Here is a 22,852-nt window from a genome sequence, read left to right on the forward strand (position 1 = left end):
GTCCAGTGTTGCATTTTCATGAATAAAACCTTTCGGGGGGGGGGGGGACGGGACGGACGGATGGACAGACACCCTTTCACACAAGGGTCCCACCAGAGTGCATCTATGTCCTGCCTTACACAGCTTTACATCCAGGGTTGAGAAGAAGTTGTCAGGAAAAACACGGGAGGTCATGGATAGTTCAGGGAGTGTCTCTGCCTGATCACACATCAGGTGAATGAGGAAATGCCCACAGACACCAGAACACCGTTCAGGGTCCTGCAGAGCACACAGCAACTGGACACGTCAGGACTGGAGGGGGAATTGGTTTTTTTTCCAGCTGGGATATGTATGGCATTTTTGTGTTTTGGGGGTTTTTTTAAGTTCCTCTCCACAAGGGCATTGTGGAGAGGATCTAGGTCAGAGCCAAGTTCCTGAGGGCTTTTCTGGCACTGAAGCAGCCGTTTGGGTCTGTCCCTCTCATATTCCATTCCCTTTGTCATGTGAATATTTTTGGATGTATTTGACATTGCCCTGACTTGAACAACCCCGGTCTTTTTTATCTCCTTTGTAAATTAAAGATCCCTTGCTTCAGTCGGGTCCATTTAAAGTCCATTGCTCCCATTTTAAATGAAAGTTCCTATTATCACAAACTGCTCAGAGCACCCGTGGCAAAGATTTCACTATATCTGATCACTCCTTTAATAATATTAATTAGGCAATACAAGAACCTGAAATTCATTTCAAAGAGCTGCACTATCAGAGCAACAGTCCTAACCTGAACACCAGCCAAATGAAGTCGACAAGTTGGGACATTTCTTGGGGACAAGATGCCTTGTTTCAGTATTCTGATTTCTTTCAATCACAAACAGGTCTTACTGTTTAGCAGTGCCTAAGCAAAGACATGAACTTGGTACTAATAAAATAGGTCTCCTACCAGAAGGCCATGAGTTCCATGTATGGCAACACACCTAGAGAAGCAGTGGTGGATAGCCAGGTTATCAAGGTACGTTGGGCGTTCGTATCCTCCTCTCTCATCCACATCCTCAGCCAAATGAAAATGCACAGGGTAACTGCCCAGGATTTGTTGCCCCATGTTTTTTAATTCCACTCCTGACATGTGAACAGAGCTAAAATTCCTTAGGATCTGTTGAGACAAATGTAGACCCAAGTACGGCATTACAATATAAACACACGCAAAAAGAAAAACTTTTTTTTTTTTCCTCTCTTTAGGCAATATGTTTGCCTAATGATCAGGCCTGATCCCAGAAGGAGGTGTCAGCTCCCTGCTCTGACTCACGGCAGCGCAGCGCCTGCAGAGCAGCGTGCCAGCGGCTGCACACCTACGGGCACGGGGCTGCCAAGGGACAGCTGCCAAACTGCATGTGCGGTGTTTAGCAAGAGCCGTGTGTGACGTGGCTCTGGTCAAGGTGCTCCTGCCAGCTACAGAAAGGCGTAGCATTTACCACCAGGCTCTGTTTCCTGGCAACTTTATCTCAGTCAAGTGATTTTAGGCCAGACCTGCACAGCTTCCCAACTCTCTCCAACTGGTAGAGGAGTAATTTTATGCAAAGCCCCGCAACAGCTACCGAGAACACATGGGACAACCAGGAGGAGGCAAAGCACAACAGGGTGAGACCCAGCACTTCTGTGAGCCATGAAGGGAGCAGGTTTGCTCTGCAGGAAGAACAGTTTCTTTGGTGCCATCTCATGAACTAACTTCACACTGACCCTACTGGCAGCAATGCTGCTGAAGAATCCCCTCTAGCCCAGAGAAAGGTATGTTTCTGCATAGACGGGGAAGAAAATGGCACAGACTCACTGCAAGTCTAGTTTTGCAAAACAGACCAACAAACTTTTCCCTTCTTCACAGACCAGTATACTTTTTCCCCCAGACACAATGGTAGTTTCCTGCATTATATTGCCTGTTTACAAAGCAGGAAAGGAACTATCTGAAACCACCTACAGGCATACGCATGAAAAATGACTCACTTTAATATGTCCTCCGAATGTATCAAAGGAGAAAAACTGGCATCGATTTTGTCCATAACAGGAGTCTTCCATTTCTCCTTGAATAAGTATATTTCTAGTCAGAAGACCAACCTCTGCCCTCATATCGACGCCATCAATGACTTCTCCAGTGTGAAGATAAAGTGGGCTGCCTGTGAAGATCAGAAACATTTTTATTCAGGGTGAGCACAGCATCTTCATTATTGCATTGCTCTAAGCAAGTGCACACCTTTCATTTAAGCAGTCACCAAGTCTGGGGCCATGTCCAGTGGTTTGTGTCTGATCCCAGAGGAGATCAGCACCTCCCCTGGCTTCTACAAAGGACTGCTGCCTCTGGGCAGACTTTCAAGTCCCAACGTAATATTGGGGCCTTCAGCTCTCAGAGGTGCCTACGTGTTTATGGGACCAAAACGAGCTAAAAAGACAAGTCAATGTACAATGTAAAAGACAAGACAATGTAAATATTTACTGCAAATGAGTAAGTAGTTTGATAAAAATATTTCATACCGTCAATTTTCACTTGATTACTTTTACATTCAGGGCAAGGAAGGAGATTAAACTCTTCAGCCTGATGCATAGAATAATCTGTGCTGGCAACGACGATCCGGTCACCAGGTAACCAACTTGAAACTTCATCCATCAAATGAAGAATTATTCCTTTGGACACTTCCACTTTAAAACCATTATGGGGCACCCCTAAAAAAAATGAAGCAATCAATTATTTCTACATATGCACATGACAGAATCATGCAATTAGCCAAAGAGCATACCAGTTTAATTTTTATCTAGATAACCACATGCAATAGAAGTGCTCTAGCCATCAAATACATCAGTGCCATCTCTTTGCAGGCAGCTAAAACATTACTTTGTGAGAGTACTGCTGTTAGTGTGGTCGCCATCCACGTGAGCAAAAGATTAGGGTCTTATTATCATTGCACTGTTCAGATTCCCAGCGGCCAGAAAAAGCAAAGCAACAGAAGACAAGCAATCGTCAGGGAAGACTAAACCTTTTATCCATCCACTGAAAGCAGTAACAGTAAACCGGATGCCATCGTAGGTGAGGAAATCTCTTTGGGCTACAGCTAACCCCGTGGTTCCATTCCCGTGATACTCCCGTTTATCTTCCGCTGGGGAAAGCTGATCCCCTCCGAGGATCCCCACCAGCGCCCAGGGCTGCCTGGAGAAGGAGTGAAGGGACAGCGCGAACCTCCATCCTGTAAAGACCTTGGGCCGGAGGGGAGGGCGCAGCGCGATCGGCCTCCCCTCCCTCCCTCCCTTTCCCCCGGCCCGTGGCGCCCACCGAGCCTGGCCGAGCCCCCGGGCGGACCCCGCCGTCGGGGCGAGCCCCCGGGCGGACCCCCCCGAGCCCCCGGGCGGACCCCGCCGTCGGGGCGAGCCCCCGGGCGGGCGCGGCAGCGCGGCGGCCCCGGCGCGGAGCTGTCCATGGTGGCGCCGCGGGCCCGGCCCCCCCCAGCCCCGCGCCCCCCCCCCGCGCCCCCCGGCCCCGCGCCCGCCGCCCGCCTCACCTGTAGCCCAGGCGGGCGATGTACCGGCTGCCCAGGCGGTCCCGCAGCAGCAGCCGCGTCTCCAGCGTGAGGCTGCGGGCGGCCGAGTCCCCCACGGCGGCCGCCACCACCCCGCCGGGGGGCTGGCGGGCCAGGAAGGCGAGCAGCCGCCGGCACTCGCCGGCCCGCAGGTGGGTGTCGAAGCGCCCCGCCGCCAGCACCCGCGCCGTGCCGGCGTCCAGGATGCGGAGGTTGAGCCCGCGGCTGCCCCAGCGCTTCTCGGAGGAGTAGGGGCCGTGGCGGAGCCCGCCGGGGTGCAGCGTTTTGTCCAGGAGGGTCCAGGCGCGGGGCCGCCGGCCGTGCAGCTCCAGGACGCCGCCGCGCCCCACGCCCACGAACTTCTGCCCGAAGCCCTCCACGGCCGCCCCCTCGGTGGCTCGCCCGTACAGCGAGATGGTGGCCCGCGAGCCGTAGGGGCAGCGCTCCGAGCCGATGTGCAGCTCCCCGCCGTCCTGGATGAGGATGTAGCGGGCTCGCAGGGTGATGGGCGGCCCGTGGGGGCGGTCGGCGAACACCAGCCTCCCTGGCGGGCGAGGGGAGAGGAGCGGGGCTGGGGGCGCGCACCGCCGGGGCCCGGAGGGGCCACCCGCCGGCAGGCGCAGCCGGGACCCCCCTCCCGCCCCCGGGAGCGGCCGGCGGCCCCGCTTACCTCCGTCGCGGATGACGAGGGAGTGGAAGGCGGCGGAGCTCTCGAGGCGCAGGGCCGCCCCCCGGCCCACCACGGCGGCGCGGCGGGTGTCGGAGCCGGGTCGCCACGGGGCGAGGTGCGGGGCGGCCTCCGGGCAGGGTCCTGCAAAGAGACGGGCGGCAGCGGCGGCGGCGGGGCGCGGAGGGGCGCGGAAGGGCGCGGTGGGGCGCGGTACCGACCTGATGCGCTGCCGCCGCTCGCTGCTCCCCGACGCGTCCCGCGGCGGCGCCGGGACCGGGACCGGCTCCGGGTCCGGGTCCGGCGCAAAAGGCAGGAGGAGACGCGGCTCCCCGGGGCTCCCCGCGTCCCGGGCACCCTCGCAGCCGCCAACTGCCGCCCGCAACACGTGCGCCGCGGCTGTGCACGGAGCCGGCGCAAAGGCACGTTTTGCTTTTGATGTGTTTCTTTTTATCTTTTTTCCCTGCACTTAACGTAGCGAGACCGAAAACAAATCCCCCCCCCACACACACACGCCTCCTTCCCGGCTCCACACAACCCCGGAGACGGCGAGACAACCACAACAGCAGGACGAACAGCGAGCCGGCGAGGAGAAAACCCCAGCGGCGGATCGACGAGAAGCACCGGCGGGTTTCAAACTTGGGCTTTGCAGAAACCGCTTACCTATCCCCGGCAGCGCCGAGCCGCAAACTTTGCAGGTCGCCTCTCGGGAGGTCCCGACGGGGGCTGCTGGGCACCCCGGCGGCAGAGGCAGGGGCAGGCAGGCGCAGGCAGCTCCCGCTCCTCCGCTCCGGCTGCCTCCCCTCCGCTTCCCTATTTATATCCATCTTCCAACCGCTGGCGGTGCCCGCACTGTTTACAGCAGCGGAGCTGCTGGCTCCTCCCAGCCGGGGACGATCCCTCCAGCCTGGACGTATATCTGCGACCGGCGCCCCGCTGCCCGGGGCCGGGGGGAGCCCCGCTGCCCGCACGCAAAGCTCTTCATCCCCGGCTCCGAGGGGCTGGGGGCTCCCCGCCGGACTCCTCGGGGTGACGGGGAGCGGGGCGAGGCTCAGCCCGGCCCAGGGGGGCTCTGTGCAGCCCCGCAGAGCAGCCGGCTGGGCTCAAAAGCCCCGTGCGAAGCGTGCGGCTGGGGGGCAGCCGCCTCCCCGGGAAGGGCAGGGGGCTGAGGCACTCCGGCCCCCAGACCCCGATGCGGGCACCAGGGCTTGGCCTTCCTTGGCCCTTCTCGGGAGGCAGCTGGCCCCTCTGGCACCTTCCCCCGGGGTGGTTTGGCTCTGTGCTCTCCTGCCTCTGGCAGGTCTACGGAGAACACCGTAACCTGGTGGCTGCAAAAGTTCCCCCGACAGTGGGTGAGCAGAGAGGTATCTGCCACTTCACCTCACATCACCTGCCAAATCAACCCACAGTCAGAGCCCGCGGTGAAAGAGAGGGAAAGCCTCAGATTGTGCTTTGGTGCCTCGAAGAAACCCACGTGCTTTTACCCCCACGGCCTGGGACTGCATTCCTGGCCTTGGAGATTCCTGCCCGCACTCCAGTCTTAGTGGACATGGCGCTGCCTACAGAAGGACCATCACACGCTGGTCTGTGTTCCATGAACCAGAATATCACATTTTTTACAGCCTCTAAAATACAGCACAACCGAGCTTCCAGGTGTCCCATAAAGACAGGTAACTGCTTACTGTGCCCACTGCCTTCCCCTTTCCAGAGTCTACACACAATCCCTCACAATAAAAAACTCCAGAGCCCAGCTCCTCACAATAAAAAACTCCAGAGCCCAACATCCAGAGAGGATGAGCCAGAAGCAGGTAGGCAAGAGTGCCAGCCACTGCTCCTGCCCCGGGCCAAAGCCAAAGAGGTCCAAAGCCAAAGAGGTCCAAAGCCACGGGTGCTGCCGATCTCAGAGACATTTTGTGTGCCATCATCTGGTCAAACCGTTCCAATCTGTCACCTCTGAAATTTATTCCGCTGCAGGATTTCTTCTGACGGAGGGCACAAAGAGGCTATAGTCATGTTAATAAGGAGCAAGTGCTGTCAGACAAAATATGGGAACAGACTGGAAGCAGGGGGGTGGGTGAGGGGCACAGCCACGGCCCTCGCTCCAGACAACAGCTCTGGAGAGGGAGCAACACTCACTTGTGCTAAACAAAACCCATCCACTCTCTTATACCCTGTCCTGGGACCCAGAGAATTGCTGAATCTGAAGATAAGCATCCACCCTAGAGAAACAAATCCAGATAACACTCCCTCATTTCAATACTCCATAAATACAGGGGAACGTTAGAGCTGCCACCTTTGCTACCGGCTGTTCATCTATCATCTAGTGCTGGTGCTTCTACTCCTGTCTCAAATAGCTTTTGTCATTTTCCTTCCAAAAAAGCAGCATTAGTCAGTGGTGTGCCTCCTTCTTATCTAAATATGACATATATGAATGCAGGTCATGGGAAAGCAGAGCTGTTATCAGAGGTATAGGAGGCTGTGCTCATTTTTTTTGGAGAAAGATTTATCTACTGGTGGAAGTTTCAGGCGAGACAAGACAAAGAGGAGTATTTTGTCTTAAAACACACTAAATTCTCTGAATTTAACGGTTCTAGAAGTGCCAACTTCGAGGTAGAAGAGGACTTGAACCTTTATTTTACATCTGCTGGGGCCCTAGAAATCTCATACATCTTTATTTAAAATATTTACTCCATGCAAAAGATTTAATGGACTCACAATCTAAATAAAAGGCAGCAATGATCAATCTAATAGAGTAATAGTGGAAATAAACGTACAGAGGCTTTGGTTAGAACTAAATTTTGTGCAGGCCTTATGAAATGACCAGTAAAGCCAAAGTCCCTCCTGTTTACATGGGACTTCTGAACAAGAACCCAGAAGTTTTAAGGTGCAAACACGGTTTAAATCCTTCATAGCTGTCTTCCCTCTGTAGCCTCAAAATCCACTGAAATACACTGGTCTGATTTTTTTTCTGAAAGAACTACTTCCAGGTGAATTATTTCAGTGCCATTTTCCCCTCACATGAAGTTTTCAGTGGCCTGAGGAAGAAAATTTCTGAGTAAATTAGACTGGACTTATCATCCTGGTTTTTTTAAAGATTCCTGTCTCTTTTTAAGGAAAACACAGAAGCGCCTATTGCTCTCTGTAGTTGGTGCTCAGGGTCTGAACTGTTTTCCTTTTGCTCTTTTCCAAATTTCATTTTTGCAGCTGATTTTTGTTTTGCAGAAGCGCCGATTCGAAGCTTGTGGCGCTCGGTTACGGGGCGCAACCGCAGCACAAGGACATTCCCAAACATCTGCACACACGAGAAAGCGTTGACTAACACTGGCTGCCTGAAACATATTGGCTGGTGTAACTCTTCCTCACAAAACCAGCCACCCCAAACCTTCTTTCGAGCGTTAGTGTTGGTTATGAACTAAAGTTTGCTTTTCTAACCAATAAAAATGGGTCATTTTCCATAAGGGGCTACCAGGTATGAGGTAACCTCGACCCTCCCGTGTCTCAGGGTGTCGCAATGACCACGATGCTTTGCCTACAAACACACCGTAACAGTCAGTGACAACTATCGCTGACCGGCGAGGTTTCACTTCAAGACAGAAAACAAAACAGCTCCAAATGAGTCAGCGGTGGGTGAGGTGACTCCGGAGCACAAACACCTCTTCCCGCAGATGCTGATCTCACACCGATGCAGAGAGGACGGTTCCTGCTCCGCCAGTGATTTTCCCGGGCACGCTCCCCCGCCGGACGGTTTCCCGTTTCCTTCTTACTACTCCGAGAGAGGAAGGAGAAGCGGAGTCAGCAGCCCCCCAGCACCCCCCTTCCAACGGAGCGGGGACTGGAGGCTCCACGGCACAGCCCGGCTGGGCAGAGCCAGCGCCGCCTCCCACCCGGCTGCCCCCAACCCCCGTGTCCGAGACACCCCCCCCGCGCCTCGGACCCTGCCCGTCCTGTCCCTGCCCTTGTCCCTCTCCCTACCTCTGCCCTGTCCCTGTCCTGTCCGTGTCCCTGCCCCTACCTCTGCTCTGTCCCTGTCCCTAACCCTGTCCCTGCCCATGTCCCTGCCCCTACCTCTGCCCTGTCCCTGCCCTTGTCCCCGTCCCTGTCCCGCCGTTACCGGCCGGGCGGGGTCGCCCTTGCCCAGCCAGCGTCCCGCCCGCGGGGCATCACTGCCTACGTTACACTAACAAATCACATCTCATTATTTCTTCCTCTTCCCAGCCACGTTTCCTGTAATTCTCCACTTTTTTCTTTTTTTTTTTTTAATTGATTTTGCATTTTCCGTACAGCGTAGCTCTACTTCCACAGGCAGCCCCCAGCTCGGGGCAGGGGAACGGAGCACATCGGCTTCTGGTGGGAGTGGGAAGCAGCGCTGGGCTAATGCTCACGTTGGAGCTGCACTCCAGGGCTACCCCAGGCCCGGGCACCTCACCGAGCCGGGCACTGCCTCGCCTAAACGTGGCTTTAGTGCCTGTACTGACTCCCACAGACTGTCTCCTTATAACAGCCCACCTGCAGCAACTGCCCTCCGCACACCGTACCAGCCTTCGTCTAGCATCTCCTCTTCTGCAGAGAGCGACTGCTTCCCACCTGCCTCATCACAGGCCTCCCGCTTAGGGCTGAGCACCCCGAGCCTTGTCTCTAGCTCAGCCTGAACACCGGGTGCCAGCTCCTGGCGTGACACAAGCCCACCACAGACCAGATCGTACCCAGTGATGTCCAGCCCTCGCCACGGCAGCACAGAGCCTGGCCCCATGCCCTCACTCAGCCAGCACCAGAATGCATCCGAGATACCAAAACCACGTCTCCTCCTTATATACCTACCACTTCGATCCACTTTGGGCTTTAACGGGGCTTTCCTTGGTTTAAGGATTTGCTTCTTGAGCAGAGAGAAGGCCTTGGACTGCTGAGCTTCAGACAACACTCCCATATTCCTGAGGAGCTGAAGCGCCCTGCGCAGCAAGAACGGCTTCACCTTGTGCTGGGCCACCTTGAGAGGACTGACATGAATTTTGTGCAAGTTGACTTCTCGATCACAGTTATAAAACCGAAAGAGATTCCAAGCCAAGCTAGGTCCAAAGGTATCCATTAAAATGTATCTGGAAAGTTTAAGGAGCATGTCACAGGATAACTGCTTTTCTTGTGGTTTCTGGCCCAGGTTCTGATTTAGCAAACTTCTCCTTCCCTGGTGACTCAGGAGAGAGCGGCTCCTGAACAGGCTGGAGGGTTTGTACAAGCCCACGGTCTCAGGAAAGGTTTTCTTACTGTGCAACAGTCTTTCATAATCCATATCCCACAAAGAACTGTTGGGATTCAAGCTATGTTCTGAAATAATCGTAAATACAGTAAAACCTATTAAACATAGACAGTGAAGAATCCCAATGCATTTGTTTCTTTAAAATAAATATATATATCTCTACATTTATCGATGTTCTGCTGTAGCCCTGGATACAGTGCAGATGGCTACATTACTTCGACAAACTTACTGAATGTTTTGACAGGCCAAATAAAAAAATTTGCAGATAGATAGGTTTTTAGGTACTACAGTGTAATAATGGTTATTTGTAACTTTAAATTTAAACTAACATTTTCTGTAATGCTCAGGAAAACTATCTTTGTTATTCATACATACACTTCAGAGTACATAGGTTCCTAAAAAAACCCCAACAAACCCATCACCAGAAGAGTATGTGCTATTCCAGATACGTTTTCTGAAAATAATTACAAAAAATAATGACTCCTATTAAAGGCTACAAAAGCCTTTTTCACAAGAAGGGAAAGTTTTACACTCCTGCTGGGCCATTTGCAGATTGGGTCTAGCCCCTGGGCCCACCACAGCCTCTATGTTTCCAATGGATATAACTTGGGTTTAAATGAAAGGCTCAGTTTTGTTTTCTAGATGCTCTCTCTGGTCTCTGCCTGCTGATTAAAGCCATTAGCCTGGTGTAACAGGGTACAGCTGCAGCTGCTCAAAGGCCGTAGCTTCACCCTGCAGACAAGAAGGTGCCGGCATGGGAGAATCAGGACTCTGGAGCTTAAATCTGCTTCTAAGGTAGTGCCCCGAGCCAGCTCTCCTTCATCAAGGCTGAGCCTGAAGATTCAGTTTACACTCGTGAGAACTGATCAATAAAACAATTAAAACCAACATAAGTAGGGTGGGACTTCATGATAAGTAGGGCTGCAAATGCATAAGAAAGCTCTAATAATTAAAAGGGACAAGGAACCCAAAACTTAATTGGATCGTGCCGAAAGTATTTGAAATAGTGAATGTGGTAGCATACGGCGTACTGCTGAAGGCTGGAGGTCATGTCCTGGGAGCCCTGGAATGTGCCTGAAGCCCTCCCTTTCACTTCTAAGCAGAAAACAAGATTTTGAAGAATGTTCTTCTATATCCTAGAGGTGGATCCTAGTCCAGCATGTTTGAGAAGCTTCAGGTATGTTTTTTTTTAATTTAATTCAAGATTATCAGCTTCAAGTAGTTGTAACTTACAGTCCAGTGGAACGCTTGCTTATTTTAATTGTATTAGTTCAGTATTCTACTATTATGTTGAAATTTTACATAACAAAATGCACATCTATGGCTGTAATTCCTCCACGAAAAAGAACGTTGTGTTACTAGAAACTGCAAAATATGACTGCTAGGACTAGATGGCAGCGGATAACTCGGGAGTATGTCATAGTGCAAGCAGCATTTTGCATCTTCACTGCATCTTTCAGTCAGAGCAACCAACAGCCATTGCAATAACCCTATTCATAAGACCCCTGACTGATCAAGATCTGCCACTAATTTACTGGTGGGCTGACACGGAGGGGAGCAAACTGCTTTGGGTGAGATCTGTGGGACAACAAAGAGGACCCAGCTCCAAGAGGACCCCAGTAATACGGGCTCCATATTACCCTCTCCTCCCGTGCAGATGTGTTGGGGGATGGATGGTCCCTGTGGAGCAAGACTGGACCCACCATGGTGCCAGTCTGGGCCAAAGGGAAAGGGCTTTGGGGCAGAGCCAAAGCATCCCCGAGCACATCTAATGGCACTGCTGCAGCGGAGTGACTTGAAACGCAAGCAGTGCTAAATCTTTAAGTAGGTCTGCAAGCTTCCTAGAATAAACTGCTGTGTAAAACGTTATTTAGAATAAAGAAAACTTTGGATCGATGTCTTGTCTTCAAAGGCTGCCCTTAAACTAAAAAAGGCCTGAGGAACTAAAGGAGAAAATACATGAAGGGCCCAGGGCGTGCAGTCGCCTCCAGAGCCGCAGTCAAACCATGCCATCTGTCTGTGTCTTGAAGTCAAACTGGAAGCCACAGGCGTGTTTCCCTTCCGTTTTTTCTCCAGATAAAAGCAAGGGTTAGCCCTGGCAGCCACACTCCTCCTCTAAGCCCGGGCCGGGCCATAAATAGCCACGGCTCCGGGGGGCTCGGCCCCCCGACGGCTGCAGCACCGCCCTCCCCTCTCGTCCTCCCCCTCCTCCTTCCCCCCCCCGCCGCCAGCACTGCCCCCCTCCACCCCCCCGGGCACTCCCGGGGAGACCGTCACCGTGTCCGTCCTGACTCGGGGGGTTCGTCGCCGGAGCCCCGGGCCGGGCGCCCGCCACCACCAGCAGCGGGAGCAGCAGCAGCCGGGCGGCCGTGGGGCTCCTCGGGGGGGTCGGGACACCCCGCCCGGGGGGGTCACCTGCAACACAAGACAGCGGGGTTGGCCCTGCAGAGCCCCCTCCCCATCCCCGCCCGGCTCCCCCCGCCCGCGGCGGCTCCTCACCTGCCTGCGCCCGGCGGAGCGGCATCGCCGGCGGCTGCTGCCGGCCCAGCTCCCCCCCCCCGGCCGGCCCAGCTCCCCCCCCCGGCCGCTGGGAGGGTGCCCGGGCTTCCCCCCACCCGGACACAAGGGCCGGTTATGCCGGAGCTGCCGCCAGCCGGCACCGGACCAGCGCTGCCCCACGGGGGGCGGAGGGGGGGCAGAGATGTGCTGGGCTCTGCCAAGTGGAAAAACTTCAGCCCCGTCCCCCGCCGAGCAGGGAAACGAGCACCCCTTTGTGTTCAGCGGCCCCCCGAGAAAGCCACAAGCCCAAGGGACCGAGCGGGCAGTCCAGAACTTGTCCGCTCCCCTGATAAAAATCTTTGGTTGGATCAATATTTCAAATAAGCTTCAAGAATATTTGGTTAATACCATTATTTTTTTTTTCCTTCCACATAATTTCTTTTCTGGTAGCTTTGGACAGACTACAGAAAAATCGCAAGTTTATCACATACTTTAAAGCAAATATATTAAAAGCTAAATATGGCATTTTTTTAAAGTTCTTGCAGTGAATCTTTAAATAAGTTTGGCAAAGAAAAAGAAAAGCAACCCGGGGTTCTGCTTAGAAAAAAAGCCAAAACAAAGCCTGTTAACCTTTACAGGAACCAGAAGACAACTTACAATTACTGTGCTGAAGGTGTAGGGGTCTTTTGGGGATTTTTTTTTTTTTTTTTTTTTTTGTAAGCAGCAGGCATGTTACTCTAACTCCTGCAAAATTAGTTTAGCTACTGCAGAAACCCAGCTTCAAAACCAGACACTGCCAGAAGCAAAGCCCCAGAGTAGGGCTCACTCTCCTGCTCTAAGGACCAGCTTGTGCTTTTGACTGTTGCAGCGAAGTTATGAGAACCAAATATTGCACAGTTGAAATTCAACTTCCCGCTTTGAAATTCACACCCGTGTGATCTAAGAATTACTGCTGTACTTTGAAAAGCCATAAATACTAAGCAGGTAGTTTCTGTGCTTGGCCTCATTCCCAGTAGCAGAGTCCCACCAGTGAAGAACCACCCTACCCTTGTGTGGGAGAGCACACAACTGCATTTGCAACACAGAAATCTCAGAGCTAAAATGGCTGATGAATTCCACAAAGAAGGTTATAGAGAAGTAAGTTAAATGAACTAAACCGAGATCATTAATTTACATTCATGAGAACAGACCTAGAGAAGAAAATATTTTCCAACGGAGAACCATCAAGGTTTACTGCTGAAGGAATAACCAGAGGAAGGAAGTGCACTGGTTCTCTACTTCTGTGTTCAGCATCATTTAGAAAAAGCCAATAAAACACAGAGTTTATAAAAGATGTATACAATACTAAGCATAAATACAGGTTTGGGCATTAAGAGGTCAGCACCCAGAGCACAGCTGCCACAAGCTGAAGGAATGACATGGAAGAACGTGGAAAAAAAAAAATGCAACAGAGGCGACACAGGTACCAGGTCTCCATGTGAACACAAATAAAATTTATAAGGTACGGAAACATAAAAAGGATGCATATCAAACTCCTTGGAAAATGCTACCTTTAAAGTTGTAATAAATATTTTCCTCTGTCTTTTTCAAAGTACAACTACTGACAGAAAACCAGATGAGCCACGTTTTACCTTCCTGAAAAAAAAAGCTGTACATCATCCATGGCTGTACAATAAGAACAAAGACAGTAAGTCACACAGGAAAAAGGGACAGAGCATCGACATCAAGAAAAAAGTGTTAGTGATCACTTACACCCTTGAAAGTCCCGTTGCATAATCTAGCCAGGCACAGCCAGCCATTTTTACAGTAACACCTTGGTAGCTCTAAAATATGCATAACAAGTTCTTGTAAAGGCCCACGCTATACATTTAAATGAGAGAATGTTAACAGTTTGCTGGAACAGATTATTTTTTAGCCCAAAGTTTCTCTTTCATAACCTCACATCATCCCCTTACCCATCGTTTAAAAATTCTGTTCTAGCCTTTTTCCTTCAAAAAAATGGGGACCTGAAATCCACTGTCTTATAAATAGTTTTATGAGTTGGCCACAGTTTTTTTTTCAAGAAATAATTCTAATGTCGATCAGCAGCAGTGTTTGAAATGCCTGAAACAGTGATGCTTTGGTAGAAGTTTACAATATAAAGAAGCTCACTACTACTATTATTTGTTTTGTGTCAAGGATATGTCAGAAAATGATAAACACTTCAGAATTCATTTAAGAACTATTGGATGGGAATAGGGCTACAAGGAAAATTATTTAGTGGACCAAACATGTAAAGAAATTATTGAATTAAAGGACAGGGAAGATGATCACTGATAGGTCATTAACATTCTAATTAGCAGCAAAACACAGTTAAATGCAGATGAACTTCACAAAGCAAGAGACAATGCAGAAGCCAGCAGAACATCAAGGCAGCTCTGAGAATGAGTTAGGCAGGGATTTGGACACGTGAAAGACAACGCAAGTGGAAATTCATGTTCAGCCAGAACACTGTGAACTTGGGCTGCATGTGCAGAGACCACGGGACATGTATCACAACACTGAAGTCAGATTTGGGGTTCTCATTAACAGGGGAATACTGACACAAAGCAAAGCAAATGCAAGACGAGTCCCAAAATGACTGCAGGAGTTAGAAAAGTAGTAGGTTGGGTTTTTTTTTTTTAAATAAATTGATTTATAGGGAAAAGGTTAAAAGTACCAGTTTGCTGAAGTAAGAGGGTAGCTACCAAGGGAGAAGAGAAGAGACAGTGTAGGCTGAAGTTTTCAGAGCAGCACAAAGTTCAATGTGGGTATCAAAAAAATATTACCTTATTCTGTAAAAACTCCCCAAGTCACTATATGGACAGGCTAAGTCCAACCATTACCTTGAATACCTGTATCTTAGACATCAGCTTTGTTTCCATAGGACTACAGTCTCAGGAAGAACACGTGTAGAAATGGAAGGAAATCCACTGCAGATTTATGAAGGTACAAAATAAATAAAATGAGACATGTATCTGAACATTTATTTAAAATACAGGAGGGAAGTGGCAAACTTGAGGTTATGATCAGGCAAAAGTTGCCAATTTTGGTTGGAAGAGTCACCAAGAGAACAGCTGGGGCCCCTGCTGCTTGGATAATTAAAAAAACTCCTAACTGGACAAAACAGATGCACAGATCCAGATGACGTGGAGCAGGACGGGTGTCCTAATTTCCCCCCACTGTAAGTGAAAATACCAGTTTTTCTCCTTTTAAAGTAATAGGGCCAAGTCAATAATCAAAAACAATAGACACAATTAAAAATTGAAAATTAACTGCAGGCTTGTTATAAGGACTCATGACAACTACGTTCAAACATTTCTTCTAGGCAATGAATCATGATTTTTCATTACTTCAAACCAGCTGAACACCCTTTAAAAGTAATCTCTTTTACATTTGATTTACATACCGAGCTTCATGGAAATGTGGCTTTGGACTTTAGGAGACTTTTCCTCAGAAGGAAGTAAGTAAATAATGAAATTCAAGTTACTCGATGTATCAAGTAATCTGTACTATACACTTCCCTTGTGCATGAAAATGATGCACCAAATAAGATTCAAAAATTCAGCAAGCTCTAATCCATGCATCCTTTATTCCATTACAATCACTGTGTTGCATTCTAGCAACAGGACACAAACTGCAATCAATCGCGATCGATTTATACAACAATCTGAGGCTTACAGTACATTTAAGGCCTTTAAATTTGGAAAAAATTAGACCTATGCTAGTAGTGTAACAATTTTTAAGTGTCTTGCATTTCTGATGCATAATCTGTGCGATTCCAGTGTCAAAGAATCAAATTACTTCTAAACTAAAAAGATCAGCTCAATGAAAATTTAGTTACATAAATTCATCAAAACATAAATGTGTAAATTTTTTTTTTTTTTGTCCTGGAAACTTTATAAAACTTTAATAGCAAAATAATACAGGGATAAAAACATATTTTAACAAAATGTATTCAATCATATACAAACCAGAATTTTGCAGTTTATTGTAACTAGACTTAAATTAAAACTACCAATTAAGAATCTATGCACAATGTAAATTCAAATATGTACAGTACTTTTAAAAAGTCTACAGGAATGCTTTACAGAAGGAAATGTCTGTTATGGCTATTATTCAGACCATCTGAATATTAAAATGAGTTTTCTAGTAGTAAATTTACACATTTATTTTTAAACAAAAGCGATTTTGTCCCTAGTTCCTTTAAGAATATTCCAGTTATGTTTATACAGGTAATGAAGAGGTTGTTACAGAGTTTAGCCCCATATAGTAGTTTGCTTATTTTTCAGGAAAAAAGTATATTTAAATAATTTACTTGGGAAGATCAGTAAGTTAACAAAAGAACACTAGAAGGGAGGAGGGGGAAAACTTCATCACAATAACTTTCCAGTTACAATACCACAGCTAGAAACTTTACAGAGAAAGTACTCCCTTAGATTGAACCCATGAGTGATTGTTCAGAACAAGCTGTAGCTCATAACAGTTGTGTTCTCCACACTGAGAACACTGGGGAAAAAAAGTCTTTGTAGGACAGAATTATAAACGATCTGAAGTGAGACAAGAGAAAACTGATCTTCGATTAATACAGCACTAGGTAAAAAGTGTCCCCATAAGCAGCTAGTATTCCCACTTCCTTCAGGGCAACGAAGCTAAAAATTGTTGGAATTACAGTAGTTGACCATATTTGTGTGCATTAGTAGAATAATTTCCAGATATAAAAGACAAATTTCATCAGATGTTTGATTAGAACACCCTAAAGACAGGGTATTTCTTCATAGTATAAAGCTATTACAGCTATCCAGTTAAAGCATGTGCAAAACCAGGTAATTTCTTCCGTTCACAGTAACTGAGGTAAAATCAGGTAGACTTCTTCAGGAGTTGGGAAGTTCATGAGATATGAACTGTTTTAGTCTCTCTAAGTATTGTGCATAAAGCTCTATGTCATTATGCCCAGCCCCTTCCACCCAGAGGGGCTCTACTGCTCGTGGACATCGCTCGTACATGGCCAGGCCGTGGGAGAAATCAATTACCTCATCTTCGGTACCATGGATTACCAACACAGGAGAGGTTACTTTAGATATCTTGTCAATGCTGGGGGATAGAAAAGAAAAGCACATCTTAGCTATTGATACATGATCCAGCTACCACTGCATGTTTTTAAATGGCTCCAAAACACTGGAACTGTGCCCAAGTGATACGGAGCAAGGCTCAATCCCCAAACGTATACAGGAGCCTGCACTGCCATCACCATCATCCCACCAGTTCTAATGACAAGAAGCTCAGGTGGGCAGCACACAAATAAAGTTTGGCACAAAAAAAAAAAAAAACAAACTGAGTGTATCTATCGCAAAAACCATTGAGAGGCAAGTAAGATTCCATGGGACATGCTGCCAGTGTGGACTCTTCACATTATCACCTTCCAATTTAACAGATTAGGAACTAATTAACTACACTCTAGTCATAAGACTTCATTATAAAAAAGCCTCGTGAGGTTTGAGCCTGTTTTTAAACCCCCAAATTAGGCAAATTCAACTAAAGAAAAACAATCTGTTCTTTGTACTAATTGTTTAAGTTCAAATGATGAAAGAGAAAACTGTGGGAGAACAGCGTTACACCAGGATATTCAGCTGCTAACCAAGAGGAACTCACACAGGATTTTACTTCACACAACCAACTTCTTCCCCAGCTCTGACTGCAAGGTGGCCTTGAAGTAAACTTTTTTCCTTTTGTTCCAGCTACACTTAGCAGACCAGTACAGCTAATGACCACCTCTCACAGGAAAGTGGGTTCAGAGGAAAGGGAAGAGTGACAAAGGTACCTTCACACCTAAGAGTTCAGGCCAGAAAACCCCAATTATAAAGCATACTGGCAGCACACGAACTTCAAAAGTGGTAAACAGCAGCTTTCTTTGACTGTCTTCATGCAGCTTTTATTTCCAGACAGCCATTTCATGTTGCTACTTACCAGTAATTCCAAATCAGTATATAGACACCAAGTGCTAATGAACTCTCAGCTTCCTACCAGCTCCACTTACATCAACAAATGGAAGAATTGGCTCAAGGACATTATGCAGAGTATGGGATGAAGTGGGTGGGAAAATCAGTATCAGAAATATTTAACAGAAGGACAAGTCTATTTCTTTACGCTATCTAATAAAAGGTGTTTGGATTTTCCTGCTTCTGAAGAAAGCATGCAATTTTGGTTAAGACCAGAGATTTTACAAGTGATCAAGACTGCTTAAAATTATTTAAAAATGCAGATGCCAACATACACTGATTTAAAAACAGGTTTAAAGAAGCTTTATGAAAATATAAAGTTAATTAAAAATTAAGATGTAGACTGAGGCACTAAACCTCACACATATAAACCTCAGCATTTAGTATTCTAGAGAACCGTCATTGGTATTCCAGTAAACAGCTGAGTGTAAACACATTTCTGTCTCCGTCTCAATACTTCTCCAAAAAAACAAGCTTCATGTCATATAAAGAGGAAAAGTGTTATTTAAAATTAAAATGCAGCCTATTTCACTTTTCCTGTCTGGAACTTGAGTTGTGTGCAGCTATGCTGAATACAGAAAAATATCCCAAGAACATAAGAGAGACATCGGAATGATGCAAATTTCTTTTTTTCCATAATTTTCATCCCCAAATTAGTATCATAGCCAAATGGAAATACTTTATAATCAACATGCTATATAAACTGAAGTCTTAAGCCCATGAAGGGTCTGTCCCCGAGTTCCACAATGTGACAAACACGTCAGCTACATACAGCTACAGAGATGTTTATACATAATTTTAGTGACTAGATACTAAGTTCTCATTTATTGTAGGACACCAGGAAACCCCTTTCACTTCAGCATTCAGATAATGAAACTATTTTTTCCACATATATTCACAGACCATTAAGCTAGATAATATTTGTATTTTGCAGAAAATTGGAAAGCGTCCCATTGCCAACTCAGCGACTCATAAGGCAGTATTTAAACTGCACATTAGACTTACTTAATATTCTTAGCCATACAGCTCTGCAGCTAGAAAAATCTACAGAGACCAAATTCGCATGGCGTCCCAACATAAAATGCACATAATAGCAATTCACTGTGGGTGCACACAGAACTATTTTGTTTCCCACCGTGAAGACAGACAGTTGAACTGCACACATTCATAAAAGTGCACTGCTGTTTATTTTCACTGCTTACAGTAGAAGTGAAGTCAGACTGACAGCAATGAACAGCTCAGTAGGGTAAGAACAAAATACTCAAGTTCTACAGTACATCTGTTGTCACTGTTCCCCCCTCCCACTTTTTCTTTTTTAAACTGTTATTTGATTTGGCTGATACCAGCTAATCATGGTTACTTTTGTAATCAGAGCTATTTTTAAGGCTTTGTTTTCTCCCTCTCGCAGAAGTATCTGTAAATATTTGATTTCAGGTTTGAGGATGATGAATGAGTCGGGGTATAGGTGTATGACTGCACCTTCAACAATTATTTAATTAATAACCTATTTGGAAGAATTCTAAACATGGGGACTGGACATAGATACTGTGAGAGCCACTATTACTGGGTCACTTGCTCACTATCACTTCTAGCTGTTTTAGCATACAGATTTCTATCTGTGGCCTCCCCCACCTTCTAATTTTTATCTGTTGTAACCAAAATAAAGCAAACATTACAAATGCTATGAATATCCCCTACTACACCCATTGCAAACATGATCTTCTGAAGCAAAGCCAAGCTTTGCACAAGACTTCAGTGAGTTTCTGCTGCCTTCTCCCTTCCACACATCATTTAGCTTTTTACCTGTGCCTCCCCTCACAGCCCCCAGGTCTATACACACTGCTATAAAGAGACTGGCTTCCCTTCTCATATTCTCCCATAATTTAAACCAGATAAAATGAGAAGTTTTAACAGATTCCTAGAACATCTGCTATTCCCAGGACCTCTAGTATTCCCAAATATCTGGATACTCTAATTTAGGTCTGTTCCAAATGAAACACTAGGCCATAAAGGCAACTGTTTTATCTTGAAACCAATTGTATATAGCCTTTACTATGTAAAACATTCTAGAACATCCTAAAACAAGATAAAAATCTTCCGAAAGAGGGACAGTAACTTACTTAAATTTTGGTCACAGACATTAGGATCTTACATGATGTCCATCAGGGAGGAACGAGTACAAGTCTCGGTATCTTTAGTGATTCTATATGGACAGCATGTCAAAGATGCACAAGGGTTTTTACTTACAAGGACCAAAGGTAAAGAAACACTAAATGCATTCCATTGAGATTATACATGAAATGCAGGATTAAACCAAAGTGTGAATCACACCAGTCTAACACTCTAGCCTCTGACCCTCTCGTTTTCTCCCTTTAAAAGCAGCAATTACCCATACTTTTTTATCTGCTGATCTGGTAAAACTATAGCAATATTTTAACAAGCAGGCTGAAAACAGCACATCCATTTAATGATATCATATTACCTTCTAAATCAAAGTTGACTGAGATGTTAAGTGTACAATTACTAATTTGTTAGTCATTAGCCTGAAGGACTTAATAGTGTATTATCGGTTGTTAAACTGCTACTCCAAACTTGACAGCATAACAATTCTGGTATTAACAACCCATAACACAAAAGAACAGGGGAAAAATTAGTTGTAAACACTAAGGCTTTATTTGTTCATTGGGCTGACTATCATGTCAGTTTGACACTGACATCAGCCTCTTTCTTACACGGTGAAACTCTGCTTGGATTTAAGGTGTGCATACCTTAAATTTAAGAAGCAGGTGACAATTCAATAAAGTTCCCTGGAAAGTTAAACAACTAGTCCCTTTTCAACACCTAAAGAGCATGTTGAGTATAGAACAGCCCTCTCTGCAGCATTTATACATACCTTGGAAAAGCATCAAAGCAATAGGTTTTCCTAGTGTCAGGAAAAGCTACCCGTAATCCAGACATCAAGGGAGAATGAAGGATTACTGCTGCACACTCGTACCGAGATGCCAGGTCTACTGTAGGGACAGTACCAATACTCTGACCATAGAGAATAATGTTCTCAGGACTAACACCATACCTGTAGAGAAAAGAAACATCTCTTTAAAAAAAGAAAACAACACATTTTGCATCACAAAAAACAAACTATCCAAAACCAACGAAACAAGGAGATAAAAAACAAAGCACCCTTCCTACCCATTGTAGCTCCTTAAAATCTGTTTTTAGGAAACACTAACTTTCAAGTTTAAACTTTAAAATGGTCTAGTAAAGTAAAGAATAAAAATATTACACAGGCTGAAAAGAGCTCCAAAAAGGAATGTCAGTTTGTTCATTAATCTTCACCATCTTCACGAACACCTCTTATCTTGCACTCCACAGCACAGCAAATCATAAATTAGATTTCTCCCCTATCCAGAGTCACTCTCAGGAATTTCAATTAGATATTCTGGAGGCTAACAACCTTTCCACTGTTAAACAAGATAGTTACTCCTCTGCCTGCCTTTCTTTCCAGGCAGCTGGAACAAAAAGACTAAACTGCCTTGTTAGTGTAGCTAAAGACACCGAAGAGGAGAAGAATTTGAGAGGATAGTTTTATTCATTTTTTCAGTTTCTGGTCAGTGTAAATTGTTCCTTTCTTCTTTTCCAGTTTAAATATGTCAAGCTTATTTTGTAACTGTAAAAACACATCATTCCATAAAACTGAGGGTTCACAGAGAGTCATGGATGGCTCCCTAATATTCCTATCCAGTCTACAAAACTGTTCTAGCTGGTGTGCTGTATCACAGCTGCAAAAAAGTTGAGTATGATACAAATTCAGTTTTTACTTAAAGTATGCAAAATATAAAGGAATTTGGAAGGGATCAAGGAGGAAGCAACAGTGGCTAGGAAGAAGTGAAGAGTACAACAGTATTATTTGGCCACTACAGCTTGTTAGGGAAGCTGCAAATCAAAGCTGTTACTCAGTTAATTATAAAATACTTACCCAGAAAACTTCTATGTATAACTCCACTTCCTATTGAAAACTGTATAAAGAATAATTGAGTGCAGAAGAGAACACATTTCTAGTAGAAAATTATTTGTGCAGAACGTGTCTTTTTGCCAGTCTACGCTGTCTACTGTCCTGCTGTCACTGCTATGACTGTGAAAATCAAAACCTACAGTTCAGGCTATGCCAAATGCACACCTGGAAGGTTTCAACTTCCTTGCCAAGCTGATAGTGAGATGTACAGTAGACCTGGATAATTCTCGACTTTCAAGCAGCTAAATGACTGGGTATGTGCAAAAGAGAGAAAACTACAGTGGAAGAATAACCAGTTAATAATTAAAATTACAATAGAAGAATAATCCAGTACTAATCATTCAACTACAGGCTGTCAAGATTGCCTGGCTTTATGATGAAGTAAAACTAGACTGGATGATAGCCTCTGTGAAACTGGAATTTTCTTAATATTTCTATACTGCTGAGCATAAGGGTGCTTTTGGCATCTACTGTAATATGAATAAGCAACTGTTTAAAAATATCTCCCTGGAGTAAAATTTTATCCTCTTGGTAACCAAGCAGCAGCTCACGTTGGTGGTCTATCACCACAGCCATGGCCTGATGTTTTTAAAGAGATGTTGTGAAGCTCTTTTAGGAGAATTTTTTATGCCTTACTGTTAGAAACAGTCCAGCGAACAGTCAAAAGAGCCTAGCTGATTTTGGTATGCACATTAACAGGATTTTGGAGCAAAGCCTTTTCCTCATGGACTTCATTCGGGCTGTTGGGTAGGGAGAGCTGGAGGCATGTACCTTTGAAGGCAGCACAAGCATTCAATTTGTTGATCTACCAGCTGCTGCATTGTTTTAAAACCAGGTAGAAATGCATCAGCATCAGGGAATACAAGAAAATGG

The 22,852-nt window shown here is 46.4% G+C and overlaps 3 protein-coding genes across 4 annotated transcripts in view; all 3 read right to left on the bottom strand.

Annotated features, from left to right (window-relative positions):
- The window catches only part of CEMIP (cell migration inducing hyaluronidase 1), a 113,897-nt gene extending 108,767 nt beyond the window's left edge, over positions 1 to 5,130 (bottom strand). For both annotated transcript variants that reach the window (XM_074916662.1, XM_074916659.1), the window contains exon 1: positions 4,864 to 5,130. The gene's annotated coding sequence lies outside the window, so the exon portion shown is untranslated. The remainder of the gene's footprint in view (positions 1 to 4,863) is intronic.
- Positions 1 to 9,484, bottom strand: part of LOC141965641 (cell surface hyaluronidase CEMIP2-like) — a 55,019-nt gene extending 45,535 nt beyond the window's left edge. The window contains exons 1-7 of the mRNA XM_074917489.1: positions 8,707 to 9,484; positions 4,204 to 4,668; positions 3,516 to 4,077; positions 2,997 to 3,166; positions 2,497 to 2,685; positions 1,972 to 2,141; positions 917 to 1,126 (exon numbers count right to left, since the gene is read on the bottom strand). Of these exons, the coding sequence (XP_074773590.1) occupies positions 917 to 1,126; positions 1,972 to 2,141; positions 2,497 to 2,685; positions 2,997 to 3,166; positions 3,516 to 4,077; positions 4,204 to 4,668; positions 8,707 to 9,484 (2,544 nt within the window). The remainder of the gene's footprint in view (positions 1 to 916; positions 1,127 to 1,971; positions 2,142 to 2,496; positions 2,686 to 2,996; positions 3,167 to 3,515; positions 4,078 to 4,203; positions 4,669 to 8,706) is intronic.
- Positions 9,485 to 15,554: 6,070 nt separating this feature from the next.
- Positions 15,555 to 22,852, bottom strand: part of ABHD17C (abhydrolase domain containing 17C, depalmitoylase) — a 30,429-nt gene continuing 23,131 nt past the window's right edge. The window contains exons 2-3 of the mRNA XM_074917366.1: positions 20,861 to 21,040; positions 15,555 to 17,062 (exon numbers count right to left, since the gene is read on the bottom strand). Coding sequence (XP_074773467.1) covers positions 16,843 to 17,062; positions 20,861 to 21,040 — 400 coding nt within the window. The 3' untranslated portion in view covers positions 15,555 to 16,842. The remainder of the gene's footprint in view (positions 17,063 to 20,860; positions 21,041 to 22,852) is intronic.

Source organism: Athene noctua, chromosome 13 (genome assembly GCF_965140245.1).
Source record: "Athene noctua chromosome 13, bAthNoc1.hap1.1, whole genome shotgun sequence".
Taxonomy (NCBI): Eukaryota; Metazoa; Chordata; class Aves; order Strigiformes; family Strigidae; genus Athene; species Athene noctua.